The 19,268-nt window shown below is 45.7% G+C and overlaps 1 protein-coding gene and 1 long non-coding RNA gene across 6 annotated transcripts in view; one reads left to right on the forward strand and one right to left on the reverse strand.

The window, feature by feature from the left end:
* Window positions 1-13,381, forward strand: part of LOC138764082 (uncharacterized) — a 50,708-nt gene extending 37,327 nt beyond the window's left edge. For all 3 annotated transcript variants that reach the window (XR_011357977.1, XR_011357979.1, XR_011357980.1), the window contains one exon: window positions 13,128-13,381. This is a non-coding gene — a long non-coding RNA (uncharacterized lncRNA). The remainder of the gene's footprint in view (window positions 1-13,127) is intronic.
* The window catches only part of acadm (acyl-CoA dehydrogenase medium chain), a 55,696-nt gene that overhangs the window by 11,662 nt on the left and 24,766 nt on the right, over window positions 1-19,268 (reverse strand). For 2 of the 3 annotated variants that reach the window (XM_069939405.1, XM_069939407.1), the window contains exons 5-9: window positions 16,862-16,962; window positions 10,498-10,578; window positions 10,282-10,412; window positions 7,015-7,123; window positions 2,497-2,637 (exon numbers count right to left, since the gene is read on the reverse strand). In XM_069939405.1, coding sequence (XP_069795506.1) covers window positions 2,497-2,637; window positions 7,015-7,123; window positions 10,282-10,412; window positions 10,498-10,578; window positions 16,862-16,962 — 563 coding nt within the window. The remainder of the gene's footprint in view (window positions 1-2,496; window positions 2,638-7,014; window positions 7,124-10,281; window positions 10,413-10,497; window positions 10,579-16,861; window positions 16,963-19,268) is intronic. The other variant, XM_069939406.1, reaches the window with a different exon arrangement.

Raw genomic sequence — 19,268 nt, forward strand, 5'->3', positions numbered from 1 at the left:
AAGTCTGTGGAAATGGGGGTAATTTTGAATGATTTCTTTGCCTCGGTATTCACTAGGAAAAAAAAAATGTTGAAACAATTGAAGTAAAGAAAAATAGTGGGGAGGTCATGAAGCATATAAGGATAACCGAGGAGGTAGTGATGGCTGTGTTAAAAAAGATAAAGGTGGATAAATCTCCCGGACCGGACAAAATATTCCCTAGGACACTCAGGGAGGCTAGTGGACTGTTAGTGGGGCCATTAACAGAGATATTTAGGATGTCACTGGCCACGGGGGTGGTACCAAAGGATTGGAGGGTGGCACATGTGGTTGCTCTGTTTAAGAAAGGGTCCAAATGCAAACCTGGGAATTATAGGCCTGTAAGTCTGATGTCTGTGGTGGGCAAGTTGATGGAAAGTGTTCTGAGGGATGCTATTTACAAATTTTTGGAGGTACAGGGATTGATAGGGAGTAATCAGCATGGTTTTGTCAGGGGTAGATCATGCTTGACAAACTTGATTGAGTTCTTCGAGAGGGTTACAAAAAAGGTTGATGAAGGGAAAGCTGTGGATGTTGTCTATTAGGACTTTAGTAAAGCTTTTGACAAAGTTCCCCACAGGAGGTTAGGAAAAAAGGTGGAGGCATTAGGTATAAATAAGGAGGTAGTGAAATGGATTCAGCAGTGGTTGGATGGAAGATGTCAGAGAGTAGTGGTAGAAAATTGTTTGTCCAATTGGAGGCCGGTGACTAGTGGAGTTCCTACGCTCCAGATAGCGTAGGATAGTGGGTCCACTATTATTTGTTATATATATTAACGATCTGGATGTAGGGGTGGAGAATTGGATAAGCAAGTTTGCGGATGACACAAAGATTGGTGGTGTTGTGGACAGTGAGGTAGATTACCATAGATTAAAAGGTGATTTAGGAAGGCTGGAGGTGTGGGCTGAGAAATGGCTGATGGAATTTAATACAGATAAATGTGAGGTGCTACATTTTGGAAAGGCAAATTTAAATAGGTCATATGCATTAAATGGTAGCCTGTTGAGATGTGCAGAGCAACAAAGGGATTTAGGAGTTGTGGTAAATAGTTCCCTCAGGGCTGATACTCAGGTAGATGGTGTGGTGAAGAAGGCATTTGGAATGTTGGCCTTCATAAATCGGAGTATTGAATTCAAGAGTAGGGAGGTTATGATGAAATTGTACAAGGCATTGGTGAGGCCAAATTTGGAGTACTGTGTACAGTTTTGGTCACCAAATTATAGGAAAGATATAAACAAAATAGAGAGAGTGCAGAGAAGGTTCACGAGAATGTTGACAGGATTTCAAGGTTTGAGTTACAGGGAAAGGTTGTGCAGACTGGGGCTTTTTTCTCTGGAGCGTAGAAGATCGAGAGGGGACTTGATCGAGGTGTTTAAGATTTTAAAAGGGACAGACAGAGTAAACGTGGATAGGCTTTTTCAATTAAGAGTGGGGGAGATTCAAACTAGAGGGCATGGTTTAAGATTGAAGGGGGAAAATTATAAGGGAAACATGAGGGGAAATTTCTTTACCCAGAGGGTGGTGGGGATGTGGAATGAGCTTCCGGCAGACGTGGTTGAGGCGGGATCATTGGTTACATTTAAGGAAAGACTAGATAGTTACATGGATAGGAGAGGACTGGAGGGGTATGGACCGGGTGCTGGTCAGTGGGTCTAGGAGGGTGGGGATTTGCTACGGCATGGACTAGTAGGGCCGAACTGGCCTGTTCTGTGCTGTAAGTGGTTATATGGTTATATGAGTATGGGTACAGGGGGTGGGGACAGACAGGGCATGGATGGGTACAGGGGTGGGGTCAGGGAGGAGGGAGGGATTGGTATGGGGGCGGGGACAGGGAGGAGGGAGGGATGGGTATGGGGCCTGGGAGGAGGCAGGGATTGGTACGGGGACGGGGAATGGGGAGGGGAAGGGGGCAGGGATGAGTATGGGGTGGAGACGCGAGGATGGGGCTGGGACAGCTGTGTCACTGAGGGTGCAGAACTTGCAACATCTCAGGCGGAGGGAAATTAGTTCTGCTTCTAACACATGGATAATTCTCAGCCTCGGAGGATACCAAAGTCTCTGGGTCACAGGGAGAACGTGCAAACTCCACACAGACAGCACCAGTGGTCAGGATCAAACCAGGTTCTCTGGAACTGATAGATAGCACCGCTACCACCACACCATCTCTGCCTCCTCTGTACATTTCAGAGTCTCTGAATATTTTTAAATTTAGATGACAGGTTTTTTTGAAAAGCTGAGGGTAAAAGGTTACTCGGGGTTGGAAACATGCAGAGTTGAGGTGGCAGTAAGACTACCAATGATGTCTTTCACTAATGCAGTCATATCAGGGACGAGAGGTCTACTCCTGTGCTCGTTTGGATGCCTGTCAGCTCATACGCACAATTCTCTTTGTCAATATTAGGCTGTCTTCTGAGTGATTTGCACCAGGCCTTTTACACTTCCCCAGCTCCCCCGTGCTCCTAACATCAGGCTACTCACAGGTGGTCTGGTCTTATCGAAAGCTCCCATGGCGATTTTAAAGCCAGCTCCCTCTCCAACAAGGACATTCTCCAAGGGCACGCGGACATCTTCAAATACAATACCCCTGGTATCTGAGCATCGTTGACCCATGTTCAATTCCTAGTGCAAGAACATGGACATCACAAGTCACGAAGAGCAGAACTCGAGCCATCACACCCGACAGCTATCTCTCTCTCTGCACACATTCCACAGAAAGGCTGGGACAGAGTAGATGTTGCTAAATTGTTTCCCATGGTCGGGGAGTCAAGGACAAGAGGACACAACTTAAAGAATACCTTGCTGAATGGCTCAAGACAAACGCTGATTATGTACCTTTATCTTTACTATATAAAGGACACTGTTTGACCTGTTGATTTTCTCCAGCATTGCTTGCAGAATTTTGTGTTTTAGGAATTGTGTTCAGGAATTGAAGGGTGCCCATTTAAAACAGAGATATAGAGTTATTTCCTAAGCCAGAGAGTGAAGAGTCCCTAGAATTTGCTACCAGCATGGCTGTGGAGGCCAGGTCGTTGGGTGTATTTAAGGCAAAGATTAATGGTTATCTGAATAGTCAGGGTATCAAAGGTTTATGGGGAGAAGGCCAGGGAGTGGGGCTGAGTGAGAGAATGGATCAGCTCATGATGGAATGGCAGAACAGACTCGATGGGCCAATTGGCCTAGTTCTGCTCCTTTGTCATATGTTCTTAACACGGATCACTATGTTTGCCTCTGAACCTGAGACTTGTGGCTTCAAAGCAAAAAACAAACTACTGCATCAAGTCAGCAAGTCAAGTAGTGTCTGCAGAGGCAGAGGGATGGTTGGTGAGGGGGAGGACTGGTCCTAGGCTGTTTATCTTTGCAATATAAAGGACACTGTTTGACCTGCCAAGTTTCTCCAGTATTATGTTTTTACTTCAACCACGTCGACAGACTTTTCCTGGCCTGTGGCAGGGATGGTGGCGGGGGGGGGTGGGATGTGGAGTCTATAATAAGGAGAGTGTCTGTTGGCAGGGATCCACTGGGTTGGGAATCTCATGATCAAGGAGTGCCCATGGGCAGAGGGACTCGGTGAGTGGGATGAGTGGGTGATTAGAGTCAGTGGCTGTCGGAGGGGATCCTGAAAAGGTGACCAACCCTCTGCCTCTACATAGCCTGCTTGACCGGTCGAGTTCCTCTAGCAGTTAGTTGGTTTCTTTGCTTTGAAGCAACAACTCTCTGGGATCAGGAGGCAAGGATGGCACCAACTGTTTTGAGAATGAACAAATCTCAATCTGGCCAAATGGAGGTAAACAGGAAAGACTGTAGATGCTGGGGTTGAGTGCAATACACAAACATGCTGGAGAATCTCATCAGGTCAGGCAGCATCGAAGAACATTTCAGGTCTGGCCTCTTTGTCAGAGTATGAGCAAAAAGCAGGCAGCGCCTGAATATTAAGGTGGGGCCGGCGGGGGGAGCACAGACTGGTGGATACTGGTGGGAGGGTAGAAGAGGTGATGGGGAGGGGGTAGCTCTCAGATTGGAGAGTACCACAACCTCACTGCTGGTGAAATGCTGATTCCGGGTCTCAGCCCAAACCATTGGCAATTCCTTTCTCCATCCTCAGATGCTGCTTGACCCATTGACAGTTTGTGTCTCGGTCTGAGGAAGAACACCTCTTCATTCAGATGTCAGATCATACCAGTGCTATCAGGCTGAAGTTTTAAATTTAATTTGTTTAATTTTAATTTAGACATACAGCAAGGTAAAAGGCCCTTTGACCCATGAGCCCACGTGACCCAAATACACTTTTGTGACTGACCAATTAATGTAACAACCCTTGCTTGTTTCGAACGGTAGGAGGAAACTGGAGCCCCAGGAGACCCACGCAGACATGGGGAGAATGTACAAACTCCTTACAGAGAGCACCAGATTTGAACCCCAGTCGCTGGCGCTGTAACAGTGTAAGTGCTACACTAACCATGCACAATGCAACTGTATTCCTACAGTCTGTCCTTCACACAATTCCAAAGTGATACAATGAAGGCAGGGCCTGTTTGACCACTGATGGACTGAATTTTGTGGTTCGAAAGTATAATAGAATTCTGTATGATATTGCAGACAGAATAATATTTCGACAAAGACTTGATGGGTCTGTTCTCTGTGCTGGAATGATCCGTGGTTCTGTTTAAAACCCAAGCACATTTTTATTTTCTTGATATATAATAAACCTTTCCAGTGAATTCAGTTAATTTAAATGGAGCAGTGAATAAACAAGAGCTCTGGCCCCCAGCTCCTGTGGTAAATGTATCCAAGGTTCTGGATACAGGTGGGAGAGTAGAGGAGCTGAGAAGTGAACAGGGGAGGGTAGCTCTCTGAACGGAGAGCATCAGAAATTCACTAAAGATGCTGTGACCACACACACTGGCTCCCATTCATGTTCCAGACTGATAGAGGTACACAAAGCTCTGAGAGGGCATAGGGAAGGTGAATGGTTACAGTCTTTTCCACAGGGAGGGGATCCTCAAACTGGAGGGCATAGGTATGAAATGAGATGGAAGCGATTTAAAGGGGACCTGAGAGGCAACCTTTACCACACAGAAAGCAGTAGGCGTGTGGAATGAGCTGCCAGAGGAAATGGTAGAGGCAAGGACAATTACAATGTTAAAAAGGCAGATACCTGGTTAGGAAAGGCTAAGGGGGATTCAGGCAAATGGTACTAGCTCAGGAAAGCCCTTGGTCAGCATGGATGAGCGGAGCTTATCTCTGTACAGCCATTCTCAGCCTGATTAGTAAATTGGCTGCTGAGCCACCAGGATATCTGAACAACCTGATGCTGGATGATCAGAATTTTGCCCCTAATTCCTTAATCACAGTGAGGAGTGTGGGAATGGGGTTTACATTTGGGACACAAAGAGTCATTTGGACTGGAATATAACACAGAACCTTTCTAAAAATGGTAATACAGAAAGCACCATAATATACATTTCACATGGCTATTCTCAGAAGGGAAATGCACTAAATGCAACTGTAAATATTTATATCTTTCCAAATTTATTATCTCTTTATCTGTCATAGCATCTTGTGGTAATTTGTGGTAAGACTATTATTAGCACAGCATGGTCGTGCAATGCTACTGAAGCACCATTGACGAGGGTTCAAATCCTGCACTGTCTGTAAGTAAATACCTTCTCCCCATGTCTGCAAGGGTTTCTCCAGGGGGGTCTGAATTCCTCCCACCCTTCAAAGTGCATGGGGTTTGTAAGTTAAGTGGGGTATTTGGCAGGTACAAGCTGGTGGGCTGGAAGGGCCCGTTACCATGCTGAATGTCTGAATCATTAAAATAATTGCAGTTGGTGTACCTTGTGTACCTGCGTGGCAACTTTGTCTGCCTTAGGGGAGACAAAAATTAAAGAATTTCATGTAGGGTACATTCTAAATGGAAACTTTATCTTGACACCATCCTCATATATGACAACATTTGCCTTCCTGCTACATGTGCATGGTTTGGTTTTGGTGAAAGGTGAGACCCCAGACTCTGCACATCAACACCTCCCAATCTAACAGAAGAATTAATCCACCGTCCTGTTTATTCTACCCGAGTTGATAACCATCCATTTATCCATCATTCTAAATGTCCAATTATTGGCAACTTGCTCAATATGTCCTAGTCACCTTGAATCCTCCTCACAGCTGACAATTCAACCAATTTAGGGTCACCTACGACCTTCTGTCCCTTCATTCAAGTCATAGACATACATCGTGTATCCCTAACACCCCAGTCCCTGCAGTGCCTCACTTGTCACATGGATCCTGAGCTTTGGAGATCACAAGAGCAAGGAAACCTTGAAGCATCTTTATTGACACTGATCTGGCCACATCCCACTCTGGGAGTACACACAAGGATGCGAGAGCTTTCGAGAGGGTGCAGAAGAAATGATTCCAGTAAGGAGGAGTGAGTTTAGTGGACAGAGTGGAAAAGCTAGAGTTGTTCTTGGAACAGCGATTGTGAGGGGATCTGTTGGAGGGATTTAAAACTGCAAAGGGTGTGGACAGAGAGAAACTTTGCATCAGGGGAAGGTTTGTAGCAGACTTCAACAGGGATTTTATCTGAAGGCTGCACCTGGCCATTGGAGTCAGGTGACTCAGGCAGTTGGATATGAAAAGCTCAGATCAGCAGGAATCTGATTGGGCAATGGAGATCAAATTATCTTGTGACAAGAGGTGGTATTAATTCACTTTAACTCAGCAGTCTATGGAGATGGTACTATTAACTGGAGTTTCACACAGTACATGCAGCAGTGAGTAGGAAATTTACAACTAATTAGTTTTTTTTTAGGACATAGAGGTAAGAATGGAAGGGGAAGAGAGTCAGAGTCCAGTGAAGGAATACCACAACTCAGGAGTTGAAGACATAGCAGTCATTGATGAAGGGATTAAAACCAGGGGCAATCAAAGTCTGGACTGGAGAGACCAAGGGTTGACAAAATATTCTGAGCAGCTCACAAAACAGACAAATACCTTTCTTCCGATTTGGATTCCAGGCGAATCGGCATCCACGATAAACCCTGTGAAGGCTTTGCCCGCGGATGCTTTGGGATCAGGATTTGTGCGTGCCAAGAGGAAGTACCTGGAGACAAATGTGGAACTCACTATCACCCTGCACAATGATCTGCGTCCACCAGGGGGTTTATGTCCTTCTGATTCTGGAGTTATTTTTCTCCTTTTGTGGATCCCCTTTTAAATTTTTAAAAATAATTTAGCTAAACAGTATGGTTACAGGCTCCTCCAGCCCACGAGCCTGTCCTGCCCAATTGTACCCAATTAACCTACAATCCCTGGTATGTTTCAAATGGTGGGAGGAAACCGGAGCCCGTGGGGAAAACCCATGCAAACACAGGGAGAAAGTACAAACTTCTTACAGGCAGCGCAGGATTCAAATCCAGGTTGCTGGTGCATTAACAGCGTTGCACTAACTGTGCCGACCTTTGTAGCACCCTAGGTTACAGGTCAAGCTCTTGTGATGCAAGAGTGACAAACTTCATCCCAATCACTGAGACCTCACCCTCTCAACTGGGACACCCCAATTTAGAGTTAATGGCAGGTGGACAAATATAAATACACTGATATGCTGGAAGAACTCAACCAGCCTTTTCAGCATCCATAAAAAGCAAAGATATATTGCCAACATTTCAAGAAATAAGCAGAATTCACTGCTGCCTCAGCTGGAGTATTCACTCTGGATCCCCCCATTGATGCCTTGGAGAAGGGTGTGGAGGTTTACTGAGATGCTCCCAGTTATGTCGGGAGACTGGAGAGGTTGGGGTTGGTGTAGAGGAAGTGCACTTGGAACTCTCCGTAGAAAAGGATTGAAGCATCATCTCTGTTTCTGCCTGCCCAACTGAGGGTCTCCAATATTTTGATTTATTTCACACATCTTGCAAATGCAATTTTTAAGATTTTTCATTACAAAGAAAAGTTTTTTCCCCAAATACTGTATCGTGGCGGCCTGCTGTGGTGATCGAGCTGACGCTCTGTGCGGAGAGCACAGCCAAAGGCCAGCAGCCCACGCAGTGGCACTGACCCCAACAAGTGAACTGCTGGGTGAACGGCAAGTGAGCAACCCAAAAATGCACTGGACCTTGCTGCGCAGACAACAGACAGGGACAGCGCGGGGAAGAAGGGCGTTGTAATGCAGGAAAGTGTCCGCGCACAGGAAACGAGCTTTTGTTCTGCACGTTGTGACACCAGCCATGGGGGGGTCCACGGCGGGAACAGTCCAAGTATAAAAGTCAGGTCTAAGCACTAATGAAACTCAAAGCTTAACCTGACTACACTCCATGTATGTGTCTTCTTTCAAGTAGCGCATGGCTACAGTATTATTAATTGAATTTAAATTCAACAGTTACCACGCGCTCTCAGACGAAGAGGAATTAAAAAATGAACAACTTTAAATGTGTAAAAAAATCCGTCTTATTTAAAACACTTTCCAGATGCCTGAGGGCAGGAGATAGTGCAGGCTCTTTTCGACACTCTCTGATCAGCAGACTTCTGGATATACACGAGTAAGCAGGACTAGAGGATAGGTATCACGTGCAGATTTGGTTGGATTTGGTATCGTGTTCATTGCAGCCAACATAGGCTGAAGGTCACCAAAGGAGCAGGGTTTAGTGTCAGCTAGGCCTCAGCTGAAGGCATTGGGGACGCAGGAAATGAATGGGAGTCGGGGGCATGAATGGGAGACGGGGCCGAGGGAATGAATGGGAGACGGGGGCATGAATGGGAGATGGGGGCTGCACCTTTGTCAGCCTTAGTTTGATCATAGTTTACAGCCAGTTTCCTGGCTTTTGTTGATATTGAAGGACATGTTAGGCCAGTTCAGAGGTCAATTCAGATCAGAGCATCTACTCAGTCTAGGCTGAGTTGAGTGACAGCTCTTCTTCCCCAGAGTTCTGCCAACTCCTTCAGAATTTAGCCAGTTCCCTTTATAAAAGTACCACTGACTCCGCTCCCAGAGCTTTGTGGATTTCTGAATCTGGAATTCTTTGACCCAGAGGATCTTTGATGTGAGCCAGACAGAGAGCAGGGGGAGGAGCTTGCAAGATGCAGGAAGGAGATTTCAATGACACATTTAATGGCCTATTAGAGGGCTATCAATTTCTTGTGTTTATTTCAGTGAGGAAATCCTCATTCACTTCATTAGACACTGGCATAAAAAATAATGATCTAGGCCATTCAGCCCATTGAAACTGTTATGCGATCATTATGTTCCCAGATGATCTTCAACCAGACAAGGATTCAATATTCTCTGGGACAGAGAATTCAAAAGATTCAGAAATCCACAGAACTGTGGGACCCGAGTCAGTGTTAATTTTCAAAAGGGAGGTGACTAAATACTTGAGAGGTAAAAAGGGACAGGACAGACCTACCAAATACTGAAAGACCTGGATTGAGTGGATGTGGAAAAAATTCTTAGACATACATCATAGGCCATTTCGTCCCACGAGTCCATGTCACCCAATTAACCTACACCCTCTAACCTGGCCTACTTGGTGTGACGTGGTTTGGTTGGTGTAGCGGTTAGTGCAACACTGTTACAGCACCAGCAACAGGTGCTGAGGTTCGAATCCCGCGCTGTCCGTAAGGAGTTTGTATGTTCTCCCCCTGCCTGCATGGGTTTTCCCCAGGGGCTCCAGTTTCATCCCACCATTCAAAGTGTACTGGGGACATAGTTCAATGGGGTGTAATTGGGCTGGCACAGGCTCATGGGCTGAAAAGGCAGTTACTGTGCTGTATGTCTAAATTTAAAAGGTTTCCATTGGTGGGAGAGTCCAGGACTAAAAGGCACAACCTCAGAACAAAAGGACGTCCTTTCAGAATAGAGCTGATGGGAAATTTCTTCAGCCAGAGAGGTGAATCTGTGGAATATGTTGCCAGAGGTGGTTGTGAAGGCCGGCCCAGTAAGGGTATCAAAGGTTACGGGGAGAAGCCAGGAGAATGGGGTTGAGAGGAAAAATACATCGGCCGTGATTTGAATGGTGGAGCAAACTCCATGGGCTGAATGGTCTAATTCTGCTCCCATGTCTCATGGTCTATGCAGGAGAGTTCTGCCAGAGTTGGCTTAAGAATGATGGGGTGACGGTCTCCTTCTGCAATGTACAGCCCACAGAATATAAATATCAATGAACAGGACACTGTGGATCAAAAGCTGTCTGGATATTTTGCCTCTCATGTTATGGGGAACGTAGCCACTGTTTGGCCATGTCATGTGGATGGACAGAAACCTACCAGTTGGCCTTGCCTCCATTGGTGATCCACATCTTCTGCCCATTGATAACATACTCGTTGCCCTTCTTCTCGGCTTTGGTCTTGATACCTGACACATCAGAACCAGCACCAGGCTCTGTCACACAGTAAGCCTGAGCGGGGCAGGAGAGCCAGGTTAGCAAAGGGCGTTCACACTAGCGGGGAATTTTTCAAATGGTCACAGCGAGCTGAACTTACACACATCAGGGGAGCTTCAGTCATCCGACCCAGGTACTTCTTCTGCTGCTGCTTGGTGCCTGCCAGGATGACAGGCATTTGCTGGAACAGAAAGAGGCTCAGATTCAAAGTGTGCGGACACTGGGCTTGAGTACAGTACACAATTGTGCTGGAGAAACTCAGCAGGAAGTAAAGGGTAAACAACAGGCCTGGACTTTCCCAAAAACAGGTAGGTGCCTGAATAAAATGGAGGGAGGTGGAGGAGAGGAAGGGGCAGGGGGAGGAGCACAGGCCATAGGTGGGTACAGGTAGGAGGGTAGAAGAGAACTCAGTTGAGAAGTGATGGGGGCCAGGGTAGCTGCAGGAGCCCCTCCTAGTAGCACACACTTTCCTGACTTGGTGCTTCCCAATCACTAGGTCAAACCCCTGGGACCCCTCCCTAGCAGAACAGTGGAAGCCCCTGATAGGTTATCACATTGTACAGATTTGTTTTATTGACTTCTTTCCTTTCTATAAATTTCACAGCAAGAAAAGGATTAAAAATAATATTGTTCTGGGAAAATATTAGAGTTTGTAAAGAAATAGTTTTCTTTTAGAAGAGAGCTGCAAGACATAAGAACAAAGGCCGTGCTGGTCTCGAAACTCATGCTAGATGTTTTGCTGAAGTTTGCAGATTGCAGGTCATATGAATAATCGCAAACAGGCTGTAGAATGGGATGCTAAACTGTGTAAAAGGGCTTGCGCCCATCTGTAATTGGGCTTTCTTGCAGAACGACCCTGTTGTAGGTTACAACAGGTCTTCTCGTGTAACAGAGCATCCTCTATACAAAGCTGATAAAGCTGCGTTGTCACACACTTCCTTATATTGGATCAAAGTTAACACCCCTTCACCAGAACAGATGTTCTGTATAGAATCAAGTTCAGAGCCGAGGAGAAAGGCCCAGAGTCCATGGTACATGGGTACCAAGGAGGCAAGACAGGTTCCTAGTCCAACTGATGCAGCCAAACCATGGCAATTTTAGAACTATATTCATTGGAGTTCAGAAGGATGAAGGTGGAATCTTATAGAGACATTTCAAAGTATAAAAGGAATAAATCAGATAGAAGCAGGGACGTTTCTCCAACAGGGGTTGCACGGTTAGCGTAACGCTGTTACAGCGCCAGCGATTGGGACCGGGGTTCAAACCCCACGTTGTTTGTAATGAGTTGTACATCCTCCCCATGTCTGCATGGGTTTTCCCCGGGGGCTCCGGTTTCTTCCCACTGTTTGAAACGCACTGGGGTGTGGGTTAATTGGGCAGCACTAACTCGTGGGCCGGAAGGGCCTGTTCTGTGCTGTATGTCTAATTTTTTTTTAAAAATGAAAATGTAAGGTGAGACTTGAACTTGGAGACATTTGGCCTCAAGATTCAGGAGGAGTAGATTTAAGATGAAGATGAGGAGGAACTGCTTCTCCCAGAGTGGTCAATCCGTGGAGTTCTTTGTCCAAGAAGTGGAAGCTACCTCATTAAATACATTTACGGCACAGATAAACCTTTGAAGAATATGGTAATTAATGGGGAACTGGCAGGTAGGTGGAGCTGAATCCACGGCCAGATCAGTCACGATCTTACTGAATGGCAGAGCAGCCTTGAAGGGCTGGATGGATGACCATTAACATTACCACTGTCTCAAGGGGCAGTGAGGGAGGTGTGATAAATGACACCAACAGCTTGTGAATAACATCATCTGTGAATGGTCCAGATGATGGGCTGATCTCTTGGTGGAAGAGAGAAATGGGAGAACAGAGCAGTGCACAGAAACTGGCTCCTCACACAACTGGCCCCGACTACCGTCGACATTAATCCAACACAACAGTACAGGGTCCGCAGTCTTCTCTGCATCTGCGATTCAAGAGCTTATCCAGATCTTCGTCAAATGCTGGAAGAATCTCTGCCTCCATCTCCCTCTCAAGCAGTGCGTTCCAAATCCTAACCACACTCTGGGGGGAAAAACACTTCTTCAGATCCCAGAAGAATGAAAACAAATGGTCACCAACCACGGTGGAGAAAATGGGGAATGATGCTGTCAATTACATTTGGAGCAACTGGGTTGCCCATGAACAACAGTTAACTGTGACTATACTGTGGACTAAATAACTGTGGACAACTGGTGAAAGGCACCAGAAAACGGGGAGACCACCCCTTGGTTTGAGGAGAAGCAGAGATGACCCGTAGAACAGTGACCACGACAGCAGACCAGTGAGGGGTTCTGGGATTGAAAAACACACAGGTGACAGGCTGTTGGAGATTCAAGGCAAGGAACCCACGCAGGCTGTGGGATGCTGGGACTGGCAGAAGGGGTACTACGTATCGAAACCGGGATAAGAGAGGGTGCTGAGGGCACTGAAAGGTCTGTAGCAGACTTCAACGGGGATTTTATTTGAAGGCTGCACCTGGCCATTGGAGTCAGGTGACTCAAGCAGTTGGATTTGAAAAGCTCAGATCAGCAGAAAGTTGATTGGCAATAGAGATCAAGTGATCTTATGACAAGGGGTGGTATTAATTTACTTCAACTCAGCAGTCTATGGAGATGGTACTATTAACTGGAGTTCCACACAGTACATGCAGTGAGTAGGAAATTTACAACTAATTAGTTTTCTTTTTAAACAGATTCCTGATCGTGGGGCTCAGGCAGCTGATGGTTTGGACTGGACTCTATGTGTCTGCAGGAGGGCTGGAGGCAAATCCACAGACACTCGGTGACTCTGGGGGGACTCTTTTGATTCTCTTTCTCTGACTGAAAGAGGTGCTTCTGGCAATTTCTGCCAATGACAAATCTGTATGCCTTACAGCAAACTAAAGTGGATTTTGTTTAATATTACACTGTCTTTATTACATGGCAATAAAATGAACAGAACAATACAGTACAGGCCATCCTGTCCTCGATGTTGTGCCAACACATATATTCCTTCAAAAAAAAAACTAAACCCTCCCTACCCTGTAACCCTCTATTTTTCCTCTATCCATGTGCTGCTTAAGAGTCTCTTAAATGACCCTAATGTTCCAGCCTCCATCACTATCCCCAGCAAGGCATTCCAGGCAGCTACAACTCTCTGTGTAAAAAAAAAACTTACCCCTGACATCTCCCCTTCAGTTTGAACACATGTCCCCTGGTGTTTGCTGGTCCTGTCCTGGGAAACAAGCACTGGTGTCCATTCTATCTACGTCTTTCATAATCTTGTAGAACTCTAACAAGTCTCCTCTCATCCTTCTGCACTCCAAAGTGAAAAGTCCCAGCTCTGCTAACCTTGCCTCATAAGACTTGTTTCCCAATCCAGGGAACATCCTGGTAAATCTCTGCACCCTCTCCATAGTTTCCACATTCTTCCTCTAATGAGGTGACACGAATTGAACACCATACTCTATGTGGGGTCTTACCAGAGAGTTGTAGAGTTGTAACATGACCTCTCTACTCTTGAATTCAATCTCCCTATCAATGAAACCCAACATCCCATAGGCCTTATTAACTATCCTACCAACCTGTCCAGTGACCTTGAAAGATGTATGGATTTGGACCCGAAGGTCCCTCTGTTCATCCGCACTCTTAAGCAACCAACCATTAACCCTGTACTCAGCCTTCTGGTTTGTCCTTCCAAAATTCCTCACCTCACACTTATCCAGATTGAATTCCATCTGCCACTTTTCTGCCCAACTCTGCATCCTGTCTATATCCTCTTGTGACCTTCGACAACCTTCAGCTCCATCCACAACTTCTACAACCTTCATGTCAGCTGCAAACTTACTGACCCAGACTTCCTCCTCTTCATCCAGGTCATTTATAAAAATCACAAAGAGCAGGGGTCCCAGAACAGATTCCTGCTACACCCCACTGGTCACCGACCTCCAGGCAGAATACTTTCCTTCCACTACTACTCTCTGCTTTCTTCCTACAAGCCTATTTTTTTATCCACAGCCAAGGTTCCACTGATTCCATGACTTTCTGGATGAGTCTCTTGTGGGGGACCTTGTCAAATGCTTTACTAAAATCCATGTAGACTACCATCTACCACCCTACCCTCATCAATTTCTTTTGTTACCTCCTCAAAACACTCAATTAGACTCGTGAGTCACGACCTTCCCATCACAGAGCCATGATGACTATCTTTGAGTAGACTGGACTTCTCCAAATGCTCATAGATCCTATCCTTATCAATCCTCTCCATTAGTTTACACCCCACTGACCAAAGACTCACCGGTCTATAATTCCCAGGATTCTCCCTATTACCTTTTTTAAAGGTGACTACATTTCCCATTCTCCAATCTGGCACCTCCCCTGTGGCCAAAGAGGATTCAAAGATCATAGCTACTGCCCCAGCTATCTCTTCTCTCACTTCCCACAGCAGCCTGGGGCAGATCACGTCCGGCCCTGGGAACTTATCAATCTTGATGTTTTTAAGAAGATCCAACACTTCCTCTTCCTTAATCTCCACATTGTCCAGCCCACAGGCCTGTTCTATTCCAACCTCACCATGATCAAGGTCCTTTTCTCTTATGAATATTGATGCAGTATTCATTTAGGACCTCCCCAACCTCCTCTGCCTCCAAGCACAGTTGCCTCCCTTATCCTTTAGTGGCTCAACCTTCATTCTCATCATCCTTCTGTTCTTCACAAATGAATAGAACACCATGGGGTTCTCCTTCATCCTACATCCCAAGGCCTTCTCAGGCCCCCTTCCAGCACTCCTAAATCCTTTCTTAAGCTCTTTCCTGGCTACCATATACTTTTCATGAGCCCTTCCTGTTTCCTGACCAGCTGCCTCACCTGTTCCGTCAGCCATGGTTCCCTTTTCCCACCATCTTTCCCTATCCCAGTGTCACAAACCAATCCTGACCCCAGCACAAGTGGTCCCTAAACTTCCTCCACATTACTTCTGAGTTTTCACCCTTGAACATCTGTTTCCAATTTATTCTCGCTAGTTCCTGCCTCATCAGATCATAATTAGCTCTTCCCCAGTTAAGCACTTTCCCAGTTTGACTGTTGTCCTTTGTCCATAGCTCTGTTGAAGCTAAGAAATGCTCCCCCACTGAGAGGTCCGCCCCCAAGACCAGATCTCGTCGGCCAGTCCACATACTGTGTCAGGAATCCTTCTTGTACACACCTGACAAATTCAGCCCCATCCTTCCCTCTTGCAGTCAGTAGGTGCTAGGATTGTAAGGTAAAACATCATGAGATGGGAATGTGTAGGGAGTTACCCTGTACAGGGCAGTAACAAGAAGGGGAGGTGTCCTAGTACTCCTGTTAGGTAAAACATCATGAGATGGGAATGTACAGGGCTGTAACAAGATGTGAATGCATCCTTGTACTTACAAGATAAGAGAGACATTGATGGATTGAGAGGCAGGAAGCTAGCAGGGAAAGGATAGCAACAGTTTTAGTCATTGGACAAGTAATGATATGATGATGTTCTAAGCACGTATCCAAGGGTATAAAAAAATCACCATTTTGCTGATAACGGCAGAATGCATTCTCCGACTAACATGGTTGGTCGCAAGTGTTACAATCCGGTAATAAAGAACAAAGAACCCTGATTTCGACTCAGCCTGGTGTTTGTCTCACTCATTCATGAACAAAGCAGACCTAACAATATTAGGGAGTTGAAATCACCCATAACTATATCCCTGTATTTCCCACCATTCCAAAATCTGCCTGCTGATCTGCTCCTCTGTGTCCCAAGGGCTATTTGGGGGCCTATAGACGACTCCCAGCACGGTGATAACTCCCTTCCTATTTCTGACTTGCACCCACACCAACTCAGTGGACCCTCTCTCTGCAGCCTCCTCCCTTTCTACAGCCATGATACTGTCCCTGACCAGTAAAGCTACTCCCGCCACCCCCCACCCCTTCTACCTTCTCTCCTCTTCTTTTTAAAACACTTAAACCCCAGTACCTGCATCAGCCAATCCTGCCCTTCCTCCAACCAAGTTTCATTACGGCCACAACATCTTAGTTCCACGTACTGATCCAAGCTCTAAGTTCATCCCCTTTATTCCTAATACTCTCAATGTTGAAACAGACACATTTCAAACCCTCTGGCTACATTTATGTTTTGTCCCCTACCTGTCCTTTCTCACCAACTCAGAGCACACAGCATCATGCTCTTGTTCTTCTAACCTAATCTCTGCCCTCACATTCTGATTTCCTCCCCCCCCCCCCCCGCCAAACTAGTTTAAACCCTCTTATAAGCATTACTCTCCAACTCTCCAGAAACTTTGCTCATCAATAAATGGAATAATATTGACAAACTTGAGGCATGTTTGACCCATCTCCAATTCAGTGGGCAAGATGTCAGCGACAGTGGTCACCTCTGGGAGGGAAAGTAAGTAAAAGAATACTCCACACCTACCCCCAGTGAGTTGGCCTCTATTGCAGTCTGAATACCAGTACAGCCATATGCCAGTTCTTCAGTTATCAGGCAGGAATCAAATATACCCAGTCCCATTCCACCTAGAAGAGAAAACAACCATTGAGGTGAAGGGAATCAACTTGTTCAATGGAAGCAGATTCAACAGAAACTTTCAAAAAAGAAACAGGATAAACAAAAAATGGATAACAGTCAATGAAGCGTTCTCTCTGTTGCAATACAGGAAATAGAATAAAACTCTGATAATCAAGCACTTTCTTAGTTTAGACACAGCACAGTAACGGCCCATTTTGCCCCACAAGTCTGTGCCACCCAATTACACCCAATTAACCTACACCTCGGTACGTTTCAAACGGTGGGAAGAAACCGGACGGAGCACCTGGGAAAAACCACACAGACACAGGGAGAATGTAAAAACTCCTTACAGACAGCACGGGGTTTGAACACCAGTCACATTCACTGGGGCTGTATCGCTTTGCACTAACTGCTACGCCAACCATGCTGCCCAAGTGGTATCACTGACCTGAAACATTAATATTATCACGCTCCCCACAGATGCTGCGTGACCTGCTGTCTATTTTCTGTTTCACTGAAATTCTATCAATCTTGGTTTTGGGTGAAAAAAAGTTTAAAAAAGACAAATGCTGCAAAATCTAAAATAAGAACAGAAAGCGTCGAAAGCACTCAATGGATCAGGCAGCATCTGTGGGAAGAGAAACAGAATTAACAATTCAGGGAAAGTGCAGATAAGCATGAGATGTTGGTCTATAGGTGGACAAATCAAGGTAGAACTTACACGGTTCATGGTTGGGCACTGAGAACAGAGGGATCTGGGAATGCAGATACAGAATTCATCAAAAGTGGTGTCACAGCTCGATAGGGTTTAAAAGAGATTTTAGCACGTTGGCTTTCAAAGTATTGGGCGCAAGAGTTGAGCTGTTATGGTGAAGATGTAGAAGACATCAATGAGGTGAAATTTGGAGTATTGTGTAACCTAACGACTGGATGGAGATCAATAAGATTAAGAGAGGGTAGAGAAGATTTACAAGGATATTCCTGGGACTTCAGAAACTGAGTCACAGGGAAAGGTTAATTAGGTTTGGACTTTATTCCCTAGACTGTTGGAGAATAAGGGGAGATTTGATAGAGGTGCACAAAATTTCAAGGGGTATGGATCAGGTAAATGCAAGCAGGCTGAATGAGACAAGAAACAGAGGGTGAAGGGTGAAAGGTAAAATGTTTAATGGGAACTTCTTCACTCAGAGGGTTGTGACATTGTGGAACGAGATGTCAGCGGGCGATGAATGTGGATTCAATTTCCATACTCAAGAGAAGAATATAGGAAATAGAATAAAACTGTGACGATCAAGCACGTGATAGTGAGGGCAAAAATAGAGTCAGGTGGAGACTGAATATGTGGCTGAAGGGGTGGAGTAAAAGACAGAGTTTTAAATTCTTGGACCACTGGGACAGTTTCTGGGGGAGATGGGACCTATACTGTAAGGATGGGTTACATCTAAATCCCAGAGGTACCAGTCTCTTGGCAGAGGTGTTTGCTAGGGCTTTAAACTGGTAAGGTTGGGGACAAGGGTTCATGTCAGGGAGGAGAGCAAGAACAGAGTCTTTAGGCAAAGAAAAAAGGCTTTTTCACACAATCTGGAGGTGGAACAGCAGCAGGTAATAAATAGTGGCTGTAGTAACAATTGTGGAGAGGGTGAGAGGTAGAAAGTTAAAGGTGGAAGATCTCTGAGATGCATTTATTTCAATGCAAGGAGTGTGGTAAAAAAGGTGGATGAACTAATGGTGTGGATTGACACGTGGCGTTATGATGTGGACAGCAATTAATGAGACACGGATGAAGGAAGGTTGTGACTGGCAGCTAAATATTCCGGGATTTCGCTGCTTTAGACGTGACAGAATTGGCGGGGTACAAGGGGGAGGTGTGGCGTTGCTCGTCAGGGAATATATTACAGCGGTGCTGAGGCATTATAGACTGGAGGACTCATCGCGGGAGGCTCTGTGGGTTGAACTAAAAAATAAGAAAGGTGAGGCTACAAATTTAGGGGTATATTATAGGCCGCCAAAAGAGGATAGGGAACTGGAAGAGCAAATGTGCAGGGAAATAGCTGAGATGTGTAGTAGAAATAGAGTTGTGATAGATGGGGATTTCAATTTTCCTAACATTGATTGGGAAACACAGTCAGTGAGAGGGCAGGATGGTTTAGACTTTGTACAATGTGTTCGGGATTGCTTTTTACAGCAGTATGTTGAGGTGCCTACTAGAGTGGAGGGAGTGTTAGATCTATTGTTAGGGAACAGAATAGGGCAGGTGATGGAAGTGTGTGTTGGTGAGAACTTTGGATCCAGTGATCGTGGGTCCATTAGCTTC

The sequence above is a fragment of the Narcine bancroftii genome, chromosome 5, assembly GCF_036971445.1.
Source record: "Narcine bancroftii isolate sNarBan1 chromosome 5, sNarBan1.hap1, whole genome shotgun sequence".
In the NCBI taxonomy this organism is placed as follows: domain Eukaryota; kingdom Metazoa; phylum Chordata; class Chondrichthyes; order Torpediniformes; family Narcinidae; genus Narcine; species Narcine bancroftii.